The sequence below is a fragment of the Lonchura striata genome, chromosome 14, assembly GCF_046129695.1.
Source record: "Lonchura striata isolate bLonStr1 chromosome 14, bLonStr1.mat, whole genome shotgun sequence".
Taxonomy (NCBI): domain Eukaryota; kingdom Metazoa; phylum Chordata; class Aves; order Passeriformes; family Estrildidae; genus Lonchura; species Lonchura striata.
The window spans coordinates 5,559,201-5,582,137 of NC_134616.1; the positions used below are offsets into that span (position 1 = coordinate 5,559,201).

Sequence of the window (22,937 nt, forward strand, 5' to 3'; positions counted from 1 at the left end):
TCAAAAAAGTCAGAAAATACTTTAAAATCCCCCAAAAACATAAAAAAAAGAGAAACCTTTTAAAAACCAGGAAATAAAAGTTTAAGAAACTTAAAAACGCTTAAAAAAATCCCAGAAATGTAAAATATTTTCCAAAAACTCGAGAAAAGCCCCAAAATATTGAAAGATCTTTAAAAATCCCTTGAAAAAAAAAAAAAATTTGGAAATCTTTCCAAGACCCTCCAAAACATCAAAGAAGTGGAAATTATTTATTTCAAAAATGGAGAAAAATGAAAAAACCTTTGAAAAATCCTCAAAAAAAGTAAAAAAAAAAAAAAAAAAAAAAAAAGGAAAACTTAATTATTTTTTTAATAAAAAAATGTAAATGTCCGCTGGAAAAAATGTCCCAAACCGGTGCAGCCCCTTTAGCCCCCTCCCAGTCCCGGGAATTTTTTTGGGATTTTTTGGGATTGTTTCGGATTGTTTGGGAATTTTTTGGGGATTTTTTGGGGAATTTTTTTGGAATTTTTAATGAATTGTTTGGGAATTTTTTGGGAATTTTGGAGGAATTTTTGGGGAATTTTTGGGATTTTTTGGGGAATTTTGGGGGATTTTTTTGGGAATCTTTTGGGAATTTTTTGGGAAGTTTTGGGGATTTTTTTGGGGATTTTTTGGGGTTTTTTTGGGAATTTTTGGGAATTTTTCGGAATTTTTTGGGAATTTTTCGGGGCCGCCGCCGCTTCGGGCGCAGCCGGCGGCGTCCGCTGGGGGGCGCTGTAGGACCGCGGCTGGAAGGGAGGGCGAGGCCAAGCGCGGCGCGCACGGGGGGGGGCTGACCAGCTCGACAACGACGGGGACGGGCCGGTGCGGCGCCCAAACCGGGGCTCCGCCAGCTCGTCCCCATCGCTGTCAGCTCTTCACCTCCCCCGGTAACCCGGTAACAACGGGCGGCAACCGGGGGGGGGGAAGGAAAAAAGCAAAAATCCTCCGCGCTCCCCTTAAGAACTCGCAATGGGCGTGCCCTCCCGCAAGGCCCCCGCCGCTCCGCTCAGCAATTGGCTGCGCGTGCGGGCTGTCCGCGGCGCTGCCTGCGCGGAGGGGTAGAGCGGCTGCCGCGGCGGGCGGCGCCTCAGTCGGTGCGGGGCGGGCGGAGGCGGCGGGTGGGGAGCGGAGCGGGAGGAGGCGGCGGAGCGTGATGGGCGCCTGACGCCCGGCCCGTCCCGCCGCCGAGGGACGATGGCGCGGCCCCGCGGCGGGCGGTGGCTGCTGGGTGTCCTGCTGGCCGTGTGCCGCCTCGCCGCGCCGCTCGCCAAGAGCCTGGAGCCGGTGTCGTGGAGCTCCGCGAACCCCAAGTACGTGCGGCCAGAGAAGGGGGGGGTCGGGAGGGACGCGCCTCGCACCCCCCGCGGGGAAAAAGGCACCGAAACCGCGTTCTAAATGAGAATTTAGCGGAAACAGCGAGGTTTTTAGGGTAAAATCGCGCCTGGAGGCTGCGGGCGGCGCACGGAGCGACCCCCGGCTGGGGACGGACCCGCGGCGCCGCGCTGCTTCTCGTACCAAAAAAAAAAACAACAACTCCCTTCCTTTTTTCCCCCCCGTTTTTAATTATGCTTTTACTTCTCGCAGCTTTTCCTCTCTTGAAATCAGTTTTTATTTTTGAAAACGACGTTTTGTTTCTTGAATTTTTAATTTTTTTTTTTCGTTTTTCACGCCTCGGGTTCTTTATTTTTTTTTTTTTTCTCCCGGATCGCCGCTTTCCTGCAGCGTTTGGATTTATTATATATTTTTTTAAATTACTATTTTTTATCTGGGTTTTCTCATCCGAAATCAGCCGTCGAGGAAGGCGAGGGGATTCGTTCCGCCCCCACCTCGGGCTGGGTCCGAACAAAGCGGGGCTGCTCCGCCTGTGCAGCCACCTAAATTCTATAAATTTGTATATTTTTATATAAATCTGTGGATATGTACACGGCTGCTGTACAGGAACAATATGAAGGGCGAGGAGGAGGAGGAGGAGTGGGGGGTGTTTGGTCGCCCCTGTGCCGGGGCTGGTGGTCAGGATGGGTCGGTGGCCCTTGCTCAGCTTTATCTTGTAGATCATAGAATGTTTATTTATTTTACTCCTTTCTCCCTTCAAAAAAATTCTTGCTTTTAGCATGCCTTTTTTTTTTTCCTTCTCCCCACCACACTTCTCAAGGCAAAAAACCTAAAAATAATCCAAAGAGTGTTTTGAGGGTTGGAAAGAACTGAAACTATTTGGAAAACCTTCCTGCCTGGACACGTATTCCAACCAAATGTTTATTTCCTCGGTTTCTTGGTGGGGATAAAGGAACTTTGCAGACACACTTTGCGTGTCCCCGGCTCTGGAAGCGCCGGGACGGCGGCTCCGTCTCTTCGTTCTCCTCGGTGTGTTTTTCCTTTGCTTTCTTTGGGAGTTGTGTCAGTTGGCTGGGAGCAGAGAGAACCTTTTTCCCTCAGGAATTGCCCCACTGGATTCGTCAACTTGATGAGGTAAATTGGTTCCAGAAAATAGAGTTTTTGTTTGGGCGAAGGCAGCTGGAGGTGGAGGCGGCTCCGGCTTGGTGGTGGAGGATGCCATGTCACCCTCTTCCCTTCCTTATCCTGGGTTTTCCTTAAGCTGCTGAGGACTGGGAAGCTGGGAGGAGGCCCTGGCCATTGCCTGGCACAGGGGTGACACTCCAGGACTTCCCACTGAGCCTTGGAGATGTCCCTCCCTGGTGGGGTGTCCAGGGAGAGCTCGAGGGGTTCCTTGGTTTTCCCGAATTGGGAGCTTGGTGGTTTTCTGCTCCCAGTTTTTGGAGCTCAGCAGTTTCTGCCTTTGGTTCACGCCTAGTTCAGAGCTCAAAGGTTGTCCAGATTCAGTTTTCGCCCAGTTTGGATCTCGGTGGTTGCCCACTCTCAGTTCCCCCTGAATTCAGGGATTGGGGTTGTCCACCCTTGGTTTCCCCCAGATCAAAGATCTGAGTTTGTCTGCTTCCAGTTTTCTCCCAGTTTGGAGCTTGTTGGTTACCCACTCTGTTCTCCCCAAATTCAGATCTTGGTGTTTGTCTGCCCTCAGTTCTCCAGTTTGGAGCTTGGTGCTTTGCCACCCTCAGTTCTACCCTGGTTTGGAGCTCGGTGGTTGCCCGCTCTCCATTCTCTGGGAATTTGGAGTTTGGAAGGTCTCTGCCCTCGTTTGTCCGTGGATTTGGAGCTCAGAGGCTGGCTGTCCTGGACCCAGCTTTCTGGGAATGTGCCCTGCAATGTGGGGCTGCTCCTGTGGGTGCTTCCCCATCCCTGTATCCCCACAGGGACAGGAGAGAGGGAGAAGCGCCCGAAACGTCGGCGTTTCCACCCAGAAATGGCTCTGCCGGGACATGTGTGGGCAAAACCCTTGGAAATGTTTTTCCTCAGTGGAGACTTTTGGGACCCAGCTGTGATCCCACTCAGACCCCTCCAGTCTGTGCCCCTGCGGAGCAGCCCCGGATCCTCCTGTCCGGGATCTGTCCTTGGGATCCGTCGCTGTCTTTCCCAGCTCCGAGCTTTGCCGGCTGCGTGGCATCGGGCAGAGCCTCCTCACGGCTGCTCCCAGCAAACCCAGTTGAGGAAACCAGTCAGGGGATTGGTGTGCTGGGCAAAGTCTGGCTCCAGCTGCAGGAAAACTCTTGCTGTTGGTTGGATTGGGATTGTCTTCCAGATAGATCCATAAAAACCCTTCGCCACTGTACTTGGGCTTCCAAGCCCCTTCCTGGGGCAATGCCGGGGCTGTGCCAGCCCCCATCCCATTCTGCTGAGCTTTAACTCTTGTTTTTAGAGTAAAGAGAGCTAAAGCCTTTAAAAATAACACAGCTAAATGGAATTTTCCAACGGATCCGAGGAGTAAGCGTGGTGCTCTGGGCCCGGCCAGCTTCAGCACGATTGCTGTAAATAAGGAAAATATTTTCCTGCCCTTTCGGGCAGCTGGGAGCTGTGGGCTCCAGTTCCACCAGCGAGTCTGGGGCTCCTGGTGTTATCAGAGAGATGCTGATAACACATGCGATAGATGGAATGATTTCCTAATCGAGTTAAGTCAGTCTTAAGCTGTGTGCTGGGTTGGGAAGCCCAGGTCGTCTCCTGGGTGTGTGTCCCAAAGCCAGCGGTGAAATCATCACCCGCTTCCCACTGTGAGGATGCTGGGTCTTGAAAGGGAAAAAAATAGGCCTAGGAAAGGTTTTGTTGGAAAAAGTGATAATTGTCTCAAACCTGTGCTTGGGATGAGCTCACCCTCTGAGTGAGCTTTCCTTGGGATGCCTGCAGAGCCCTGTGGAAGGGGGCTTGGAGAGGCAATATGGCTTTAATTTATTCCATCGTGTCCAGGGGGGGCTTTGGGGAAAGTGTTGTGGGATTTACTCGTCCCCTTTGCTGCACAGCCGGGGGGTGGTGGGAGCGTGCTCTCCTTGGACAGCCGGGAATTGCCAGAGGAATTCTGGCTAAATCCTTTCTCAACTCCCTCGGCTGTAATTTGGGAGAAATATTGACCCTGGTGGGCTCCTGTACCGAGCGTTAAAGGGAAACATTCCTAATAAAATATGGTTTGGAAAATTCATTTCAGGCTGGAATTCGCCTCCCCAGAAAGTATTTTAATAAGAAGGTGGGGGAAATGGGACACATCATCCACGCGGCTCCGGAGAACGCCTCCTTTCGCCTCTGCTTTTCCCTCTTCCCCTTCCAGAAAGTTTTGCTCAGTTCCAAACTTGTTAAAAACCAAATAAATACATTTATTTAAAAAAAAAAAAAAAGTGAGGGAAAGAGGGGAAAAAAAAAAAAAGACAGACAAAAGTCTAATCCTTCGTGGTATTTTTATTCTGCCGTTAATGACATGATGGTGTCCCATGGAAGTCTGTCAGCATTGGGGTTGAAGCCTGGCAGATCTTTGCCTCTTTTAATGCCGTTTTACGAGGGACAAAGTGCTTGTGGGAAGGCTGTTTCCGAGGGGAAGGGCTGGCCTGGAGCTCTGGAGCAGGGGGCTCGCACTTGTCGGAGCAGATGGAATGGAATTACGGGAGCCGTGGGCGCAGGAGTTGCTTCGTGATGTCAGGATTTAGGCAATAAGGAAAACTCGCTGCTTATTTTTAATTAAAAGTCGTTTCTGACTTGTGGAGACTCCCCTTCCTGAGGGTGAGAGGTGGAGAATGGGTTTAAACTAAAAAGATGGGAAGTTTAGGTTGAATATTGGGAAGAAATTCTTGGCTGTGAGGGTGGGGAGGTGTTGGCACAGTTTGCCCAGAGAAGCTGTGGCTGCCCCATCCCTGAAAGTGTCCGAGGCCAGGTTGGACAAGGCTTGGAGCAGCCTGGGCTAGTGGAAGGTGTCCCTGTCCATGGCAGAGGATGGAGCTGGATGGGCTTTAAGGCTCCCTCCCATTCTAAACCATTCCAGGATTTATGATTCTGCATTCCCATTAAGAATCCTATGGCCCCTATGTGCACCTTGGCTTTTCCAGGGCTTTGCTTCATCTCCGAAGGCTGGTTTGGGCAAAGCAAGCCTGGACAGCCTGCTTTCCAGCTGGAGTTTCCCTTTGGAAGGGGTGGGGGACCCTCTGCTGGGTGCCAGGCTTTTGGGAGCCCTCCCAGCTCCTGTTCCCCACAAGGCAGAACCTCCCCGTGCCCATCCCACGTTTCACTGGAGCTGTTCTCCCTCTGCCTGTGCCAGGGGGAAAGGAGCACCCAGGGCTCCTTGTGGGTCGTTTGGGAATGACTTCATTAACTTAAATTAAAAAAAAAGGGAAGGCAGAGCTGCGGCTCTTGCAGTAGCCGGGTAAATACCGCTGGATTCCATAAAATGGATTTAACTGCTTCCTTTAAAAGAAAAAAAGAGCTGTGATGGGGTGGCTGATTGATTGTAAAAGGAGCCGGAGCTTTCTCCGGAGCAAAACAGCTGCTGCAGCTCCTTGGATCTGCCTGGCAGTGAGGCTGGATGGGGCTTCCATGCCAGTTCTGACAGGGAAGGGCTGGCAGGGAGCTGGCAGGGGCTGCTTTCCTCCACTGCACCTGAGCTCCTGTGTCACTTTGGGGTCTAAGCTGTTCCCTTGAATCCTTATCCCAAACAGGCTGGATGTGACAGGGCGGGATGTGCCTGTGCCTTTGGTGTTGTGGCCAGGTGGGCTGGGGGTCCCTCTGAGCAGCTTCACGAGGTGTTTAGGGGGTCCCCCAAACAGCTTCACTGGGGGCTCAGGGGTCCCCACAAGCCCTGTCCATGTTTTTAGGGATCATGGGAGGTCTCAAAGAGCTGGAGTGCACGAGTAGTCCCTTGCATGACGTCTTTCAGGAGCTGTTTGGATTGTCCCCTATAAACCAGAGGCTTAGCAGTGGGGATGATCCCTTGTTTCCCTGTAGGATTTGTATGTCCCAGCTTCCCCCCAGCTTTCCCATAGCTTTGTGCTCGCTGCCCCTGTGGCAGTGCACCCTGTCCTTGGCACAGCACTGGCCACGCTGCTGGGAAGCTTGTCTGCCCAAGGAGTGCTGGACTCCAGTGGGAAAACATCTTGGAGCGATCAGTAGCACATGCTACTTGGAGTCTGGCAGCTGGAATAGGGTGGGGAGAAACAAAGCTGATTCCGTTCTGTCTCTAATTAATGATTGCTGGGATCAGGGAGCAGGAGCAGGACTCGCTCGCGCTATCGCGGCGTCACATCTGGGCAGGAATGCGCGGCCCGGGCTGTGGGGCTTTTGTTGTGCGGGGCTGAGGAGAGCCCAGCTCCTTGCTGCTGTTTCCCAATGCTTTTTCCCTTCCCATCCCTTGCTCTGGGATGGGTGGTGTGGCAGAGGATCCTGCTCTGGAGAGCAGGAGGGATGGTGGTGCTGCTTGTGGAGAGGGTTGCTGCAGTCCCGGCACCCTTCAGGAGGGGTTTTCTTGCCCCTTCTGGCTTGTCTCCTGCTTGGTCACCAGCTCAAGGCTGTGCCGGAGCTTCGGGGTCCCATCTGTGGTTGAACCCTGCTGATCTGCTCAGGGCTGTGCTGGAACCTCTGGATTGCATCTCTACTTGGAGCGTCAGAGCTCAGCTCGTGGCTGTGCCAGAGCCTTGGGATCCTGTCTCTAGTCGGAGCAGTGGTGCTGGGCTCATGGAGTCTCAGGATCCCATCCCTGGTTGGAGCCCCAGTGCTCTGCTCACGGCTGAGCCTTGGAGTCCTGGCACTCCTGCCTCTCCCAGCCTGTCCAGACTTGGTCCCAGAGGAGTCGGACAAGCCAGGGCTAAACGTCCTGCTCGGTGAGGCTGGATTTGTGCGCAGCGGGGTTTGCCTGGCCCCTGCCCTCCGTGGAGCAGGTTCTGCTGGAGCTGGAGTGGCGGCTGCGGGTGATCCCCGGAGCGCGGCTCGGGGGCCTCCAGTCCCTTCTCGCTGGAGGATGAGGGGACAGGTTTGGGGGGTTCCTCGTGGTGTTCCAGTGAGCAGTGGCTTCTCTGTGAGCTCTCCCTGCCGGAGCCCCCGGGCGGGATCCGAGCCGGCTCAGGTGCCGGCGTGGCAGTGCCGCCCCGGCCGAGCTGAGCTGAGCTGAGCAGCTGCACTTCAAAAATGCCAGCTATTTATAACCCTGGCTCGCCTGCTCGGGAATAACCTTTTCCTACCCGCAGCCGGCCCTTCCCAGGTGGGCTCCTTGCCCTTTCTGAGGCCGTGGGACTGGGCTTTTCCGGGGGGGACTGTGCGAGGGCAGAGCCGGGGGTTTGGTTGGTGTCCAGCCATGAGCTCCCCTTGCTGTTTTTCAAAGGCTCTATCCCTCTGTGGTGCTGTGCCTGCACAGAGATCCACGTGTGCCATGTCTGCTGGGGCTGGGCTGTGTTGAGAAGCCTGCAGTCACCTGGTTTAACATGGATTGGCCCTCACTGGTGCCAGTGTGGAGGTGCCAGGCTGGGATACTTTAATTTGGGGAGACACTGCACAAGCTGTCCCAGCACCTTCAGGCCAGAGTTTAGGAAGTTCAAAGCCCTGGAGTGGATGCCCTCCCTAGTTGGGGGTCCTGGCTGGTTTTGGTGGCACCCAGGCTTGCGTCACTGCTGGTGATGGGACAGAAACTTCCCTTTCCTTGCCCCTGGCACCCTACCAAGATGAGCCCGGCCCTGTGTACCAGCTGTCCTGCCTGGCTTTTGCCATCCCACCTCTTCCAAGTAGATACTTTGGGAAAAGCAAAGTGCCTTTTCATGGCTTATGAGCTATAAACCCCCTCACACCCATTGATCCCAGAGCGTGTCCACGTTTTCCTTCTCATTAGGCTGGGCAGCGTCTGCGGTTGCTCGCGCGGGGCTGAGGCTCGGCGCCGTCTCCTCTTTGCCACCGATTTTTCCCTGTTAATGGATTTCTGAAACGTGGGAGCACGGCCTGGTGTGCGGGTTGGCAGGCAGGGCTGGCAGCCTCGGGATGCGGAGGGACGCAGGGATGTGCTGGTGCTGGGCTCCGCGCTCTTTGTCTGGGCTTGCTGTAGTATCGCAGCCAAACGCGAGAGGGAGGGACGCGGCCCCCTACTCCCACTGGGATTTCGGGGGGCAAATTCTCCGTGGGGTTTGGAAGAGGAATGGGCGCAAAGGCGCCCCTCATTAAGGCAGGGTGGCCGCTGTTCCTGTGCGGGGGGTCGGGCGGCTCCCGGTGCCGGCAGGGATGCCGTCGTGCCCTGCCTGCGGCCGGCCCGGAGCATATGGAAAGGATCTGGGTGTAATATCCCGGGCTGCTCCGCGGCTTTGCTGAAGAGGCCACTTCAGCAGGGGACGTGGCGTGGTTAGTCCTCCCAGCTGACACATCCCAGGCCTTCCTCCGACTTGAAAGAGCTTGAGTTCGCCTTTGAATCTGAGGATTTATAGCCCTTTTAGGCCTCTCCAATAAAAGCACTGCTCCCTCCTCAGACAGAGCCCACCGTCTCCCTCCTCCGGGCTCATTATCCTGGGGATTTGTGTTGCTTGCTCTCGCTCTGTTGTTCGCTGCTGCCGCTTTCTTCAGATGTGTGGCCGAGAACTTCAGAGCAGAAAAGCCGAGCTGGAGCGGCCGCGGGGCCCGGCCTCGCTCCAGGTTGGAGCAAGTATGGATCCACATTGAGTGGTGTTCCCAGAGAGAACCCTGATCTGCTGATGATCCCCTGCAGTTGGGGAGCAGCAGTTCCTCTTTGTTCCGTGTGTTCCTCAAGGATTGTGAGCAAACCAGGATGAGCTCCCGTTGCATGGAGAGCTTTTAGCAAGTGTCTGTTCTGTGTCCATCCCATCTTCCTCATCCTGGCACATGTGGACACTGGAGCACCCTCAGCCCCACAGATTTATGCTTTCTAGAGGCCCCTCAAGCCTCAAACTGTTTAAAGGGAGGCTTAGGAAAGAGGCCAGAGAAACGACATAATAATTATTGTATTACAAATTGTTTCCTTTAATGGGCCCTGTCGGATTGTTCAGTCTGCTAAACACATTGTGCCCTCCCCCAGCCCCTTCCCACAGCTCCCGCCTCCCCTGCCTGCTAGAAAATTCCTCCTGGTGAGGAGCTGGGGTGGTGGGATGAAGGATGAGGCTGCGTGTGCATCCACCTGCTCCCTCAGTTCTCCACTTGTGAGGGAAGATGGGGTGGCTCCATTTTCCATTAAGGATCCTCTCCCTGCAGGTCTCTGCCTATTCCCCATGCCCCGGAGTTTGTACTGCTCTGAATGTTGCATATTCCAAGGGCTTTTGTCTGGTGGCAACCCTGCTGATTCTCGGGGCTCATGGACATTGACTCATAAACCTCTTGGTGTGCAAGGGCTCCCTCCCTCCTGTTCTTTCCTGGCATTCTGGTGTGTGCTGACAGAGGCTCCCAGGCAGCTTTTTGGCAGCTCCCAGCCCCGAGGGCTGTGGGGTGTAAGCAGAGGAGCCACCAGCGGCTCTGTGAATTTTTTCGTTGCCCCCCAGAGAATGAGCGTGTTGGAATTGGGCAGCAGGTTACGTTTCTTCAAGGCCAGGCAGCAAATATGTTTTAAATTTGGCAGCCGACAACGGAGAACGGGTGGGAGAAATTTTCCAGGTATTGCATTACACTTTCCCCTGAAAGGGCTCTGCTTTGGGGCTGGGGATTAAAGGGAGGAGAGGAGGGGGACCCCCTCCCTTTCACGTACTCGCAGCCCCACTCTGAGGGTGCTGGGACTGGGGTGCCCTCCCTGGGTGATGCCCGCCGCGGGTGATGCCCGCCCCGGGTGAGTCAGGCCCTGCTCGGGGCAGAGCTGTGCTGCGGGGGATGATCAGGATTAATTTTTGGGCTTCCTCCCTCTGGGTGCGATGGGAAATTTCCAGCGTGCTCTGGGCACCGCCCCGGCCTGCCGGGCTCTGCCTGGCCCCCCTCCTCTCCTCTCCTGTCCTCCTGTGATGTCTTTAATAAACGCTTTATGCAAGAGCAGACCTGGGATCCACTCCCAGCATGGACCTGGGGCTTGGCCAATTAGTCAATTATTTCAAAAGAAGAAATTAAAAAAAAAAAAAAAAGATGAAATGTTATTTTTGTAAGGGAAGGTCTGGCCCATGGCTCAGCCAGCAGCCCCTCTTCTGTGGGAAGAGCTGGGGTGGGGGAAGATGGACAAGCTCTGCACAGCCCCTCCTTCAGTGACCACAGCCTGCAGTTGCTGAATTCCCTGTGTCCCTCTTGTGTCCCCTCATGTCACCAGGACAGGGAGCTGCCCCTCACACCAAGCAAGGGAGGGGATCTTTTGGCAGCTGCCTGTGCCCCCTGCTCCAGGCTGTCCCTCCCAGCCTGTCCCTTGTCCCTAGGCAGTCAGGTGGGTGGTCCATGAGTGTCCATCCCTGCCGGGGCTGGCACTGGTGCATCCCATTGTTCCCAGCTTCCTTCGCAGCGTGTGAGGAGGAGGAGGAGAAGGAGATGCTTCCCCAGGAGGTGAAAAGGCTGTCCCAGTGCCATTGGGGATGCACAGCCCCCTTCCCTCTCACTGGGCCAAGGAGGCCTGGCTGGATTGGGGTTTCAGGAAGGCGCTTGGAGGTGTGAAGGGCTGAAGGCAGCTGGAATTTCCCCTTCAGCTGTGTTTGGGTTTAAGATTTGTATTATTCTTCTTTCATGGAAATTTTGTGAGGCCAAGATCTGGCTGTTCATCCAAGCTGGTTTGTGTCCCCTTTCTTCTGCAACCCCCTTTCCCTGTGCCCCCCGTCCCCTGCCCCCCATTAGCAATGCCTGGGCTCAACTAATTACTGAAATAATTGAGGTAGCAACATCCTGGCAAAGCAGTGGAGGGAGAGGAAAGGCGAGAGGAGGGTCCCTTGTGCTTTCTGGACCACCCCCTTCTCCCACTCCTCTGTCCTTTGGAGCTTCATGCCTGCTGCTCATTTAATGTCAGTAGAAGAGCTTTTTCCTATTTTCCTTCTTTTTGTTTCACTTCCCTCAGCTACATGAAGACTTGCTGGGAGTAGGGGATGGAGGAAAGCCTGCTTGTGTTACCTTGGCTTGGCATTCCCTACCTGCAGTGAGTGGTTCTGGGAGACAGGGATTAGTGGGGGGTGTCCTACAGGAGTCCATTCCCAGGAGCAGCTCCTAATCCTGGTGAGGTTTAATGCTCGATTCTGCTTTTGATCTCTGCTCTGCCCTGGTGAGCGCTGGGTGCTGTTCCCTAATTACCCCCTTCATGTGGGGCTGTGCTGGGTATTTGTGCTCACCCAGTCTCTCCAGAAGAAAAACCCACCCTGCGAGGGTGTGTGCGGGGCGGGGGTGCCCACGTGCTTTCCCAGACCACGGAGGAATTCTCCGGGCTCTCCATATAGCCCTGGGTGCTCCCACCCACGGCAGGCAGTTTCATGCTCCCTGCCTGGTTTCATAACATCCAAGAGAGGCACGAAAGTCTTCGTGAGCTGCCTCCCTCTGCTGCGTGTGGAGTTTGTGGGCTCGGGAAGGTGGGCGGGGGTGCCCCTCTTTGAGGTGCTGGGGATTTTCTGGTTGTGCCAGCCAGCTGAAAAGGTCCTGGTGCCCACTGACCAGCCTTTCTGAGCTTGGTTTTCCTTTTGGGATGCAAGCTACATGTCGTCCCTGAGCGTGGTGTGGGATGAGGAGAATGCCAGGGAGAATGCAGGGACTATCTAGCCTGGGGAGGGGGTGTTCACGGTGGTGGGGAAGGGTTGTGGGATCCTCCTGGCTCCTGCTCTCCTAGACAAGGCCTGTTCCTCCTTGTTTTTCCTCTTTGAGGATGGAGGCACGTGGGTTGAGGATGGAAACACATGGTTTGAGGCTGGAGGCGTGTTGGTTTAGGATGGAGCACGTGGTTTGAGGATGGAATTGCACGGGGTGCGTTGGAGGCATGGGGACCATCCCACAGAGCTCCCAGAAGTTCATCCATGCCTGTAAAACAGTTGGAGGTTTTTGAGGCATCAGACTCAGAAGTATAGTGTTGAAAGTGCTGCAGCATGATACCAGGGCACAGGCAAAGGAGACAAATTGTTGTATTCTTTATCTGAGTGGGCTTCTTTCTTAAGGTGCCTGTCCCTGCTGTGCTCAGTTCTCCTGTGACCTGGCAGGAGGAACCTTGCCCACCCTGTTCTCCATCAGGAAAGTCTCCACTGCCTCATTGGGATGAGGGATAAAATCCCTTTCTGGTTTATGACTGCGAGATTGCTGATACTGAGAATGATTCCTTACAAAAGGAGTGGGTGACAGATACAAGAGTGCTGGGATAATTGCTTCCAGATGCTGCCTTCCCTTGTCTCCGGGGCTGTGTGTGTTCCAGCGTCCTGCCAGCTCCAGTGAGCGAAACCAGGGAGTCATCCCAAGAAACAGGGCTGGCTGGAGCACTGTCGGCTCGGAATGCAGCGACTCCTGATGTCACCCGAGCTTCTGGTGGCCAGTGTGATGCTGTGTGGCTGTTGAGGCAGGTTGGCATGCAGGAACTCTCCCAGTTCTGCCAGCCCCTGAACTGGGCTTCAGGAGTGCTGAGGGACTGGGATGCGCGCTGGAATTGGCAGCGCCGGCTGCATTGTGCACGGCAGGCGGCTCTACCGGATCCTGCCTCCCCTTGTGCCATAAACGCGGCATTTTTGGCATCTGGGCTTTCTTGCAGAGAGCCTGGCTGCTGCAGCAGCATTAATGATTATTTATTGGCTCTTAATGCCAAATAATGTCAACATCTGGCTGACGCAGCGCATGCATCCCTCATTCCATGAGGCATCTACAAGCGCTCAGCGTTGGGTTGGCGTTGAACTGGCGTTGGGCTTGTGCGCTTTAGGAATTAGAAGGTAGCAAATGGTGGGGTTGTTTGGATACTCCCCTGAAGGGACAGATTCTTGAAGGGCTTTGCTGCTGACCTTCTCCTTAATTGCTGCTCTGCGGCGCCGGCAAGACCAGCTCAAAGGGAGCAGTGAAGCGTCGGCACCGGCGCTCGGCCCAGGGCCCCGCGAGGGGAATGCTGCTCCCTCCCTTCTGCCAGGATGGTGCCTCTCTCAGTGAGATTCCCTGTGCCTGGCAGCTCAGAGCTCTGCTCATAACACCTGTGTTAAGGTTACCTTTCTAACCTTTGTATACACCAGCAGTTGATGCAGGATTTTTCCCAGGGTAAATCCAGCTGATTATAAAGGTACCAGGGAGGAAAATGGCATTGCCGCATGTTCTCGCTGATAGATGCTGGCTTTACCTCCCTGCAGCTTCCCCTGCTTTCAGCCCCAGACAGAGCTTGGAGGGAGAGAGAAAGGAAAATGTGAATGGAGGAAAACTTATCCTCTGATTCCTGTGTGGCTTCTGAAGGTGAGAGTTGAGTCACTTTGCCTGGAACCAGCTCAGCAATTCCACCTCATCCCCAGAGAGTGTCTGAAGTCACGCAGGGAGAAATAATGCTGGGGGTTAAAAATAGACGCTGACAATAGGACAGGAGGACTGGAAAAGCTCTGTGTCAGGCAAGGTGGACAGAGCCTGGTGAACAACATTGGGATTGTGCACTGCTAGAGTGGAGTTTTACTGGGTTAACCTGCAGTCAAACCTCATTTGTACTTGGAACCTGGAGCAGATTTCAGTCTTGGGCTTGCGTGTCCATCCGGCAGGCTGGGGAAAGCACTTCTGCTTTTAAGTGGCTTGGAAAAGTGAGGGAAGGATGTGGCACTGCTGGGGCCAGGGTTGGGGAAGGAAACGGCTCAGTGAATCCAAATTGCTGGAGGAGGACAGGTGGGACAGAGCTGGGTCTGGTACTGTCACCTGTGGAAATGCTCCAGCTCCCCTGGCATTTTAAAGACTCTGCTGTGCAGAGTGAAGCACTTATGCTCGATCCACTTCGTTTCCAGTTGGGATGTGCAGTGATGACCAAGCCCAGAGTGCTGTGTCGGGGTTTCCCAGTGCCACCAGTGTCCTCGGTGCTGGGAGCAGGGTGTGCAGTGCTGCTTGGCCGGGGACAGCGGAGCAGGATGGCGCCCTTGCCCAAGGCTTTTGTTGAAGTTCACTGAAACCATCGGCGGCCACCGGAGCCTGAGCAGAGCCCCGGGCGACAGCAGAGGCCGGGGCAGCGAGTCCCCGTCCCCGCGGAGGGGACACGGCCAGCGCCGTCCCCCGGGGCGGCCGCCAAGCAGCAGGCAGGAGGAGATGGGGTCACAGCTCCCGCTGGAGCGGGACCAGCAGCAATTCCGGCTTCTCTCTTAGTTTCCAGCTCTTTTCTTTCTCTCCTGTTCTTTCCCGCTGGCAGCGCGCTCGGCCCGCTCCTGGTGCTGCGAGGACAATGGGGCTGCGAGGTGGGGCGGGAGGGGGACGGAGATGAAAGGGGAAAAGTAAAATCGAAGCATGTCTGGAAGGGCATTTTGATGTAAATGGGACTTTTTGATAGACTTTGAGAGACACCGGCAGAAAGGGCACAGGCCCCCTTCTGCGTGCTGAGCTCTGGGCTCAGCTCTTTCATTTCCTCAGGAAAAGGACATTTTTTCACCTCCTGTTGAGTGCAGCCACGGTTCCTCCTGGTGCTCTCCATCCCCATCGCTGCCCGTGTCCTGGTGTGGAGCCCTGTGTGCGTGTCTTAACCGAACTCCAACAACCGGAGCTCCTGTTCAGATGTGAAAGCAGTGGCTGAAGCTCAGGAAAGGGAGATGGCTGCTTGCAGCCCATGGGCGGCCAGGAGGGCTCGGCTCCATCCCACCTTCCTTCCCCCGGGCAGCTCCCTGAAACCTTCCCCCTCCCCGGGGAGGGCACGCGTTTGATCCGCTCCCGTGCTTTTGATCCCAGCCTTTGTCCTTGGCACTGTCTCGCAGCTCTCGCGTGTCGGTGGAGATGTGGCCTCACCGTGAGTCATCCTCCTTCCTTTCTGCTGCTGTTTTATTTTTCCCTTTTCCTTCTCCTAAGAGAGCACTTAGTAAAAGGAAGCAGCGCATTCATCCAGGAAACGGGAGCACAACAAACGCCTGCCGTTTATCCTTTCAAAGGCGTCTCCCTTGAGCTGTTGCTGCTGCTGAGACAGGCTGAGGAGAGAGGCAGCTGCTGCTGGGGGATGCTTCCCTGTGCATTGTCCCCAGGGTCCCTGGTCCTGCCTGGCCACGGGGAGCCCTCCTGGGTCACCTTCCCATGTGCTGGCAGTGGGGAGCCCTCAGGGGGTCACCTCCCCGTGTGCTGGCAGCTCCTGACCCTGCCAAGGTGGGAAGAGGAGAAACGAGGACAGAGCTGCTCCCTGGAGAGAAGTCTGACAGGTCGGGGGGCTGGGAAGGGGGGCCAGGAAGGTTGGCTGGAGCTGGCATCCGTGTTCCCGTGCCAGTGCTGGGGAGCCCAGGAGGAGCCCTGTCACTTCTTATCTCGGGGTTGTCGCCTGAGCCTGCGCTGGGCTCATGTCCTCCCCGCACCTCCCTGCTGCTGCCTTCACTTGTCTCACACACCGAGCTGTCAGCAGCCCAAAATTTACTGCTGGCATAAACCCATCAAAAAGCCAAACTGTTGGTCAGTAAAAATGGCAAAGCAATTGCAGGAAAACTTGTTTCTTCCTCTGACAACTTCTGAGTCAGTCCTTTAATCTCGAATCTAGGTTTATGGTCATTTTATTGAAATGCTGGGCTCTGTGGAAAACTGACATGTATGACCATCATAAACCAGGAGTTATGGGAGCCCAGAATTGCCTTGATGGTCTAAGTGTCTGCAGGAAGCATTTTTAAAATCCGTAATTGGGATTTATTGGCCATTGTGGCTCAAACTGTCAGGAGAAAATAAAATAATCAGCCTGGGATTTTTTTTCCTCTTCGGCTTTTGAGTCTTTCCACATATTCTTTAATCTTTTGGTGCTTTGCTTTTTTGCTTAATTCCCTTGTAGTGGGGGGATGTGGGTGAGAGGAGGGAGCCCAGCCCTGTGGGTACTCCCATCCTGGCTGTGCAGGCTACCTGTGCCCTCCTGCCTCCGTGTCCTGCACCTTGGGATGGCTGGGATCTCATCAGTGTCCCATGGGATGTGGTGGTCATGGACACGTGGGGGGTGTTGATGTGGGGACGTGGAGCAACAGGCAAGCCTGGAGGAGGCCTCTTGGCTGGTTTCTCACGTGGGATGGCTGGTTCGATGGATGAGGAGATTGGTGGGTTGGTGAGGTGTTGCTGGAGATGGATGTAGCAGGAAGTGTGTGGTGGGCTGGCACAGGGAGGAGACACTCCTGTACTCTGCCAGAACCCGTGCCAATCAAAGCATCCATTGCCATGGAGTTAAAACATGCCAACACCAGAGCTTGAGGCCAGGGGCACATTTTGTACCAGCAGCCATCTAAGGCAGTGCCATGGAGGGGGTCTGGGCCATGCCCCACTTGGTGTTCGGCAAACCTCAGGAAGGACCTTGGTGTTCCATCTCATGTTCTTTCTTTTTTGGATATGTGGAACTGACTCACATTTCGGGGTTTTTCTTCCCAGTCTGGGAGTGACTCCTGTGCTTCGCCTTAGTATTATCCATGTCCAGTGGGGCATGGTCTCATCCAGCCTATGGATGGCTCTCCCCAGTGCTGCCATTCCCTGCTTGCTGGTGCAGGATGTGCCCGCCAAAACTCCTGTCCCTTCCCCGTTATCTGCCATTCCCAATTTTCTCTCCATTAACTTGAGACCGCAAGCAACACCCAGCAGTGCCAGGTCCAGAGTTACCCTGGAATAATCTCCTGGGCTTGATAAATATCTCTGCTTCTGTTTTGTTTAACAAATATCTCCTTTAATGGCACAGCTTTTTGTTAAGCTTCTTCGCATTATCATCCCGCTTAATCATGCAGGGTGACTTCTAAAAGTACTTTTTTAAAAAATGCCACTTTTTATCCAGGTTTTAAAATTGAAACTCATTTTTTATCCAGAGGCAGGATATAAATGAGTCTACTAAAATTAGATTAATCCTAATAAGAATGTCAGTTATCATTTCTGAATTCATTAATTTTTTTTTTTTAAATTTTACATGCCTCTTTAGCTATAATTGCTGGTGTAATTTCTTACACAGACATGGTGTGTCCTCATGGTTGACAGAAATACTTAATGCAATGTCGACACCACACTAAGTTCCAAATTAGTGCGTCGCAGACACTGCCAATGGTTTGAACTTTCTCCTTAATAAGTTAAAAAAAGAGAAAGGCAAAGAAAGAAACATCTTACATGCAAAGAAAGACTTAAATGGATTGAGGGAGTTGGAGTGAAGTGGGATAGTTGGAAGCTAGAGGAGCCCTATGAAGGGCTTTCCTGGGAGAGGGAAGCAGGAAAGGGATGGCGGAGCTGGAGGCCGGAGAGGAGATTTGGGGTACAGTGAGGGGTTTGTGGGTTGAATTCTGCCAGGGGCTGGCAGCCGCAGGGCAGGATGGAGGAGCTGAGGGTCGGGATGGAGATTTGGAGTCTGGTGAGGGATTTGTGTGGGTGAGTCCTGACAGGGGCTGCAGGGCAGGGCAGGGAGGCACAACAGCACTGGTGCTGCGCACTTGGGGTTTTCCCAAGCCAGGATAAAGGACCCTCTCTTCTAGGGGACACCCCAAAACTATTGCTCCAAGATGGGGACTGATCTCTGCTCTCACAGCTCTGCTGGGTTTGAGGATCTCTCTGTGTTGGGGATTGGGAGCGGGCTCTGCCTCAGCAGGACAGACAGACACCAGCCTTGGAATGAACTCCTGTTGCAGTGGTGGCATCGGCCCCGTCAGGCTCCCAGCGTGGTGGCATGGCTGTGACGTGGCCCCAGCCCGGTGGCACACGCTGAGTGGGGCGAGGAGCGCTGCTGGGAACGCTGGAGCTAGCGGGATCTCGGGACAAGGCTCTGGGGGATCGCATCTGGCAGCAAAGCAGGGGGGCAGGATGTGGTTGGGGGAGACTTTGGTCTCTCCTGCGGCTCTCGCCAGTTTTCTTCCATGAGTGTGGGTGGCAAGGCGGAAGATTTCGTCTCGGGGGGAGGATTGGGAACACTCCCCGTCCGCAGGCAATTGGAAACTGCTGGCGCTGGAGCGGGACAGGCTGGGTGCTCTGCCCTCCTCCTCCCCAGGCCCAAGGGCTGGGTTATTTTTAGGTTTAAACATGAGCTTTGCTTAGTGCCTTGTGAAAGCTCCCTCTGGGAGTGGGAGCTCTGTGTCCCGGCAGAGTCTGGCGACATCATTGGAGCTGGAAAGGAGCACCAGTCCTGAGATCACTGGCTGGGTTCTGGTTCCTCTCTTCTCCCATTCCCACCTGGAAGTTTTACATTGGATTGAAATTCAGCTGTACATGTAAATCTGGCCTAAAAATAAAAGCAAGTACAAGCCATATCACTTTGTACTGGAGGAGGGATTAAAACCTGACACTCCTGTGCTGTTCTGGCCTCTCTCCTGGCCCCTCCCTCAGCTGCTGCTCTTCCCATCAGCCTTCAGCTGGGTAAACTGGGAGCAGTGGAAGGGCTACTGAGGGGGACCACAGGAGTGTCCCAACTCCTTCCAGTGCTGAAACCTTTAGTAGGGTCTTTTTGGTGTAGATATGGAGAAAATTTGGGCTGTTGTTCCAGAACAGGACCTCCCAGTAAAGAGGGGTGTGGGCAGCGCTGGGAACAGGTTCTGGGGGAAAAGGGGCAGTTTATGCCCTGCTGAGTGACATCTAGAGCAGGACTGGAGGAGGAGACTGGATCCAGCTTCCCTGCAGAGCTGGCTTTCCAGGCTTTGGTGATGGCTGTTATGCGCAGGAGGACAAGAGGGGAGAGAACAAATGAACTTTTGAGGTCCTGTGACTCATCTTCAGCTTTTTCTCCCAGACCTAACCCAGCCCCATCCAGCCCTGTGGAGCTATGCCAAAGGTCTGGGGCAGCTGCGTGCAGTGAGCCGGTGGTAGGATTGGTGTGGGAGTGAGGAACATGCGGTGACCTGGTTCAGCCTGGAGAAGGGAAGGCTCCAGGGAGACCTTGGAACTCCTTCCAGTGCTTTAACGGGCTCTAGGACAGCTGGAGAGGGACTTTGAGTGAGAGACGGGACAAGGGAGAATGGCTTCCCACTTGCCACAGGGCAGGATTAGATGAAATATTGGGAAGAAATTCCTTCCTGTGAGAACTGTGAGGCCCTGGCAGAGGTGTCCAGATAATCTGTGGCTGCCCCTGGGTCCCTGGAAGTGCCCCAGGCCACGTTGGATGGGGCTTGGAGCAACCTGGGCTAGTGGAAGGTGTCCCTGCCCATGGCAGGGTTGGAACTGGATGGTCATCAGGGTCCCTTCTAGCTGGAGTGGGCAGCTGTGGGCAGATGTGCACATGGCCTGTGTTGGGATGAGGTTTGGGAAGCTCTTAATAACCCCCCAGTGCCGCTGGCAGCCAAACAAGTTCCCGGTAACGCTGGGGCTGAGGGCTGGTGATTTGCAGCTGCCTGGGAAGATGGTGCTTCCAGACGGGAGCCAGAGCTGGAATGCCAGAACTCGTTTGGCCACTCCGGAGCCGGGGGATCAAAGGGGCCCGCTGTGAGTCAGGGCGGCGCGGTGGGGGTGACGCTGCTCCCCTGGGACCAGGGGCTGGCAGGGCTGGCGAAACCCGGGAGACCTGTCAGGGCAGGGCAGGGCATCCCGCAGCTGGGACGGGGAACCCTCCGCAGGGTTTGCTCCTCCCTGCCCAGTTCCTAACATTGGGATTAATCCTTCAAACCGCAGCATTGCATCCCTGGGCTGAGCCAGAGCCCCAGGGACCTGGGTGGGTGCTCTGGAGCTGTGTCCCAGCCCTCAATGGGATCTCCAGGCATGGAAACCCAAGCCCTGGGACACAGTGAGGGACTTCTGGGAGCTAGGGGAAATCCAGGAGACCTTGTGGTTTCTATTGCTCCCCAGGACATATCTGGGCTTTATTTTTCTGGTATTTCCCAGAAAAATGGTGAGGCTGGTGGCTTCTCTCCCTTGCTTTGGGAGGTGGCCAGTAAAGTGGGAAGTTGAGGGATTTGGGGAGCCCTCTTATACCCCTTGGAATGCAGCAGCAGGAGCACCCAGTTACTGTCCCATGGAGAATTTTGAGACTCCCAGCTGCAAACTGTGTTTGTGGGGTGCAGGGTTATGTGGGGTGTCAGGTCCTGGGGCTCAGGAAGGAAGGGGCTCCTTCTCTCCTAAGGCCAGCTGTAACTTCAGCTCTTGGCTCTTAGCTTTCCATTCTTTTTTTTTCCAACTGAACTTGAAAAGTGAGAGGTGGGAAGAGGAGGGATCTTGGAAAACACCAGGTTTTGTGTCAGATCTGATGTGCTGAACCCCCCACCCGCCCTTCCCTGTGCCCCCAGCCCTGCTCTGGCGAGGGGGGGGGCTGCAATTTGCCTCCGTTCTGTCCTGACTGGGGTTGATCTGCATGACAATGAGCGGGGCTTGGCGGGGAGGGCTTGTCTTGGGTTCCTTGGGCATATTCCTGCTGCTTTCCCTTCCAAGTGGGCGCCCGGCCGCCGCCGCAGCCCCTGCCAAAGTAATTCTTTGCTTTGGACCGGGAGACGAAATCTCCTCCGTTTTATTTCGGAGGGGTCAGGGAAGGAGTGGGAACCCCGCTGATCCAACCGTGTTCCCTTTTAACCTGCCTCTCCCTCTCTCCCCCTCCCGGCCCCCGTCCTCCGGATGAGCGGGGCTGTAGCCAGGGCACGAGTGGCCAAACCGAAGCCGGAAAACACACCGAGCCGAGCGGGAACACGAGCTGTTTCCTATGGATCATTTAATACCTGCAGCATCCCGGGGCTGGGATTGTGCCGCTCCTGGTGCCGTCAGGGTTTTGTGATGCCTGACGTGTGCCGGGCTCTGTTCTTCTGCCTCCATGTCCTCCCTGTGGGTTTTAGGTGGTGTTTTTTGGCACGGGGGTCACGGCGCAGCCTCCAGCAGCCAACCTCTGTTGGGGTAGGGATTGGGGTGCGGGTAGGAGAAGGTGAGTGCCCACTGCCGCCGCCGCCCAGCCTCATTGTCTCACTTCTCTCTCCATTCCTACGCCAATTAAAGCGCCGTGTTGCCATTCATGGCCCTTATGGTTTTGTTCAGTTGTCTGTCAGCTCTTGTCAAGCCCTGTCCCCTTCCCCTCCCCCGTTTCCAAAAACAAAACCCCTGACAAACCCCCCTTTGAATCCCCTCTTACCTCACTCCCAGCGTGGGGCCCCATTGCCGGGGGATGCCGGCGGCGGCGGCGGGGAGACCGCTCCCCACGCCGCCTTTGTGGGCCGCCGCCGCCCCCCAGCCCTCGGCCTCCCGCTTCTGCCAGCATTAATTAGATAACTCGGCCCCTCTTGATTCCTCCGAGGGGAGATCGGGACGGTCCGACTCCAGGGAGAAAATATGGCTTTTCTTCCTCTTTATTTTTTGGCCGAGCCCTTGGTTCCGTCGCTGCTGGAGGTGCTTATTGTGCTGGGAAATAACGGGTTTGGAGGGGTGGGTGTGTGAGGGGGGTGAGCCTGCGGGACTCCCGGTGTTCCTCATTCCCTGTCTGGACCCCAGGCGGGCGTGGGCGGGAGCCTGGGGTCCCCAGAGCCCACGCCAGCGGCTGCGGAGAGTGCTGCAGGTGGCAGCAGCAGCCTGCGCCAGTGCTCTGGCCCTAATTAAATCTACTCCAAAATCCCTCAATTAGCAGCAGGTTTTGTTCCCCCCTCACTAGGTTTGCATTGAGATCTTTCTGGTGCAGCGCCCGGGTGCATGGAGTGTGCGCGGACTTGGGAGGATGGAGCAGCACATGGCTGCTCCTGGCAAGCCTGGCTGCTCTGAGGGCTGGGAGCCTTCCCTCTCCTCCCCCTTCTCTTCTTCCTCCTCCTTGGGGCATGAGGGTGGTCAGCAGCTGGCCCTGGCAGTGATGGACTGGCATCAGGATACATCCTGGCCGAGCCTGCAATGGGACAAAGGAGAGCATTCTCCTTTTGTGGGCTCTGCCTTTGGTGGTGGTGATCTGTCACCCTCCTTGGGGCTGGTGGGGAGTCTGGCACTTGGATATTCTCCCTGGCCATGCTGTAATTATGGGGATAGCTGAGGGAGAAAGCCCTTCCTGCAGCCCTGCTGTGCCACAGGAGGGTTGAGTCACTGGGGCCAGGGATGTCACCAGCTGTGGTGGCAGCCGCTGGCTGTGGGTGCTGAGGTGTGGCTGGCATCTCACAGCATCCATGCCAGCTTTCCTGAAGCCTGCTGACCTGTTCTGTCAGCATCCTGATGTCTGGAACCCTCCTCTGCTCTTGGCTGGTGGTAGGAGAAGGGGTCTGGACTGCAGGAGGGGAAAGCAGACCTGTCCACAAGCTGCAGGTTTGCAGTTGAAACCAGGATCCTGTTCCTGACTTCCTGCTTGAGAAACCCAGCAGTGGTGGGTATTTTCCTGAAAAAGTGGGCTCTCTGGTGTGTCCCCCAGATGCTGGGTAATGGCTTGGTCTTCAGAGCTATGGCAGTGATTACATGTGAACAAAGTTCAGGGAGCTACAGTGAGACCTTCTCCGCATCCCACATTCCCTGAATCTCACCTTCCCTGCTTCCAGGGCTGCTCAGGGTAAGCAAGGTGCTCTCTTCAGCCTTCAGTGTTTGAGGCTGCTTGGGGAGAGTTACAGTCCAATGTTGGACATGAGGCTCTGTTTGCCAAACCTTTGTGTGGAGCATTGGAGTGCTAAAGCCATGGAAATCCCCAGAGC

At 55.0% G+C, this 22,937-nt stretch overlaps 1 protein-coding gene and 1 long non-coding RNA gene across 2 annotated transcripts in view; one reads left to right on the forward strand and one right to left on the reverse strand.

Annotated features, from left to right (window-relative positions):
- The first annotated feature begins 1,147 nt into the window (after positions 1-1,147).
- The window catches only part of EFNB1 (ephrin B1), a 44,640-nt gene continuing 22,850 nt past the window's right edge, over positions 1,148-22,937 (forward strand). Inside the window, exon 1 of the mRNA XM_021537743.2 lies at positions 1,148-1,331. Within this exon, the coding sequence (XP_021393418.2) occupies positions 1,216-1,331 (116 nt within the window). The 5' untranslated portion in view covers positions 1,148-1,215. The remainder of the gene's footprint in view (positions 1,332-22,937) is intronic.
- Positions 18,297-21,554, reverse strand: LOC116183646 (uncharacterized). The gene is made up of 3 exons (XR_004148307.2): positions 21,416-21,554; positions 21,012-21,175; positions 18,297-18,598 (listed from the first exon to the last, which is right to left on the reverse strand). It is a non-coding gene; the product is annotated as an uncharacterized LOC116183646 (long non-coding RNA).